The following is a 3,776-nucleotide window of genomic DNA, read 5'->3' on the forward strand; positions in this document are numbered from 1 at the left end:
CCACGCATTAATTGGCTGAACTTGTAACGTTTAAAAAGTCATACCTATCCTAAAAATATAAAAAAATACTGTGGATCTTTAGCAGAAAAGAAACTCGATTTTGCGAGTCGAAAGGCTCCCACTCCGCTCAAGAGAACAGAATTTGTGTATATTTCAATCAGACAGATAAGAGTTCTCATCACTCGGACCGATCGCGTTGTCATTAAATCGAGTGGAAAAATTGCCCGAGCGATGGTTGGGGCGATGCGGTGAATCTCACCATTGATTTATCTCTCAGACGCTTCCCGCGTTTCTAGGTCACTCGCTGCGAAAAGATCGCAAGTGTGATGTCGGCGCAATGAGTTTGCGGATGAGATCTTTATCCCTTGGCTGATTATCCAATTGAATTTGAACATTCGGACGCCTGCTTGCATGCACACGACGGTGTCTGCATGTCGCAAGATTGCAGCCTTAGCGCGGAGCTTCTTCAGCACTCGTTATTTAACGCGCGTCGAGAAATTTAAAGTGGCCTTGCTGCACCAGAGCAGAGGAGGGCAAATTGCATGCCGTGATATTTATGGTGTGGCTTATTTCACGCGGTAATTTAATTAATCGAATAGCTCCTTTCCAGCTGCATTTGGGCTTGTTGGTAGTTAGATAGTTGTTTATAAGGAAACGATAAGGCTGTGTGGATCAATTTATGATGGTGCGTGAGGAGGATAATTTAAATCCTTTTCCTTGTTCAATTTATAACGCATTTTTTGTGTGCACTTTCGCTCTTAATGTAAGGAGGAAGGAATGAAAATATGCTCACGTAAATACTAATTATCTTTGATAGAGTTTTAGGTAGGAACTTAAATCACTCTTTTTTCGGTAAAGTTCGTAAGGAAAATTAATATCTATAGATGATGATGATGCAAGTAAAATATTATCACCTTTGTTTTGTTAGCGTTGAAATTGCTCTAAAAAATTTACAAATATAATTAAATCCAAATTGTTCTAGCACTGGTTTGTTGCTTATTCTGGTTGATGATTTTCATGATTTTTAAGAATTATTTCAATACTTGAGTGTAATTATGGAAAAATTTATAACTTCATCTTACGTAATTTTTAAAATTTTTTAGAACCAGTCTAGTTTTTACTCCACAAATTTCCTGGCAGAAAAAAATCAGAAATTCAGCTTCATCTAAACATGCTCTTTTGAGTTAAAAATGTAAATGTTTAGAGAGAAGCTAACTTACAGTTAAATTAATAAACCAGAAAAGAAAAGGAACTCTTAAACCATTTATATTTCTAAATCAAAGCAACCCGTGCATACAATTCCCCGCATCCAATTCTAAATCTGATGGGATTTTGCCTTTTTTTAAATTGAAGTTAGTTATCGATTGGCTAGAGAGCGCATAGCTCATTTTGCCTCCTAACCGGATTAAACGGCTTCCAATTGGCTGGTTTAATATGCTTGAGTCGGACGAGAAATCAAATTGCGCACTTCTCAGCACGAAATCAGACAAACCTGCGAGCTTTTCTGTCGACCGGAATTATAATTTCCCAACCGAAATGGTTCGCTGCGGGCGAGGCCGTGTCGTCTCACGTGTTTTAAGAGAAGGAACACATTTTTCGTGCACACCTAATTCGCGGGGGTCGGACGACATTTAACACACAAACTGCTTTTGCTGCTGCTGCTGCGCTGCGCTGCGTCGACGAGTATGAGAGAGATATACATATTTAGGAAGGTAAAGAGAGAAAGAGATATAGAGAGACTCTTGCTGCCAACGTCCAGTTCGATCGCACTAAAGATAATCAGTCTTTGAGAAACCTATCCAGCCGGGGGTGGAATTAGAGGAAGGACTCGTCGTCCTGGGGCGGCTGCTGTTGCTGCTGCTGCTGGTGCTCGGCGAGGCCGTTGTTCTCGACGACGGCGTCTGAGGAGGCGTGCACGCTGGCCTCCTTGACGGCCAGCGACTCTGAGGGACAATAGTAGTCGTTGGCGTGGTGGCGCGTCGTGTGTCCGCCGACGGTGAGGTTGGCCGTGGGGTCGCCGTATTGCGAGTGGTAGAACTCCTCGCGCATCATCAGGTTGAGCGAGCTGCAGCGGAAGTAGAGGATCTGCTGGAACGGCTTGCGAAAGTCTTTGTTCAGCGTCGCGTAGATGATGGGGTTGAGCAGGCTGTTGGCGTAGCCCAGCCACAGGAAAAGGCTGGACAGCGAGCTGGGGATGCCGTCCTGGTTGGGCAGGAAGGGCCGCACCAGCGCCAGCACGAAGAACGGCAGCCAGCAGACGGTGAAGGCGCTCATGATGATGCCCAGCGTGGTGCTGGCCTTGCGCTCCTTGGCCAGCGTGAAGCGGAGCCGAGATCTGGACATGACTGGCTGCTTGGCGTCGGGCCACAGCTTGGTCTCGGCGCCGTTCTTGTTGCTGACCAGCAGCACGGGCGGCGCCGGGGGGTCTTCGGCGTGCGCCAGCCGAAGGTGCGACTGCGCCCGCCGCTCCTCCAGCACGATCTTCCTGGCCGCCTGGAAGATCTTGTGGTACACGACGATCATCACGGTCAGCGGGATGTAGAACGAGCCCAGCGTCGCGTAGATCTGGTAGCCAAAGTTCTGGCACACGGAACACTCGTTGCCGTTGCGGCCGTGCTCGTTGCCCAGGATCAGCAGCGGCGGCAGGCTGATGCACGCTGCGCCCAGCCACACCAGCGACACGCACACGATCATGCGTTTCGGCGTCCGCTTCACGCCGTACTCCAACGGCTTCGTGATTGCGTAGTACCGGTCCACGCTGATCATGCACAAATTTAGGATGCTGGCCGTGCACGACAGCACGTCGAACGAGACCCACAGGTCGCAGATAACCGGGCCGAAGCTCCAGTGGCCGGTGATCTCGTAGACGAGTGCCCACGGCATGACTAGAATGGCGACGCACAGGTCTGAAACGGCCAGCGACACGAGCAGGTAGTTGCACGGCCGACGCAGCTTGCGCACCAGACACACGGCAACGCACACCAGTATGTTGCCCACGATGGTGCCCACGATCACGCAGAAAAGCACCAGCGCGATAGCCACGCTGGCCGCCGGCCCGTACGGCGGGCCGGCGGCCGCCGCCGCACCGGCCAGTCCGCTCTCGTTGGCCGACGAAGCGTTTGCGGGCGGCGCCGACGCCATGGTCAGCGCTCCTCCGCGAGCTCCGCGCCGCCCTCTGCCATCCTCGCAGCGCCACTGTTCGCGACCGACTGACTCCGCGCGGCCGCTGCTCCACACCGACACTGACGCCGAGCCGGTCGCGCGCGCCGCCAGCCGGCGGGCCCCTCCGCCCGCCCGCTTGTCATAATCATCTCGCCCGTAAATTGTAAACAACCGCGCTATGCATTGTCCACTGCAATTTTGCCAATAACTTACTGATCTCTGGGGCTTGGAATTTAAGACGATCGCTAGTATTTTGTACGTCTGATTTACTAATCAACGTCAAATAAGACATTTAAGCAACACTTCTTATCTTTGAAACCATCTAAATCCATCGTGAAGCCTGCAAGTTTGAATTTTGTAGTCAGTACTGAAAGCTTAAAAATGAAACAAATTTTCAATGAAATAAAAAAGGAAATGTTTAAAATTTTTAAGCAATGTGAGGATGAGGTCAGTTTATATCTTCAAAAGATTTAAAAATATTTCCAACTCTCCTATTCTGAAACTTATTATTGGCTCAAAACCCATCTTAAGAGAGTCGATTTTTTAAATCCTAAAACTCATTTAAAATTATCAACCCTGCCGATCATATTTCTGCATCTGCACAACGCCTCCAC

At 49.1% G+C, this 3,776-nt stretch overlaps 1 protein-coding gene across 1 annotated transcript; it reads right to left on the minus strand.

Annotated features, from left to right (window-relative positions):
- Positions 1-943: 943 nt before the first annotated feature.
- Positions 944-3,227, minus strand: LOC135946305 (5-hydroxytryptamine receptor 1-like). Its single transcript, XM_065494490.1, has one exon. The coding sequence runs from the start codon at positions 3,139-3,141 to the stop codon at positions 1,816-1,818; it is 1,326 nt and encodes a 441-aa protein (XP_065350562.1). The 5' UTR covers positions 3,142-3,227; the 3' UTR covers positions 944-1,815.
- Between the last annotated feature and the right edge of the window lie 549 nt (positions 3,228-3,776).

This window comes from Cloeon dipterum, chromosome X, assembly GCF_949628265.1.
Source record: "Cloeon dipterum chromosome X, ieCloDipt1.1, whole genome shotgun sequence".
NCBI classification, from domain to species: Eukaryota; Metazoa; Arthropoda; class Insecta; order Ephemeroptera; family Baetidae; genus Cloeon; species Cloeon dipterum.

Excerpts from the sequence above, each read along its gene's own strand:
- LOC135946305 (XM_065494490.1), bottom strand. The coding sequence starts at position 3,141 with ATGGCGTCGGCGCCGCCCGCAAACGCTTCGTCGGCCAACGAGAGCGGA.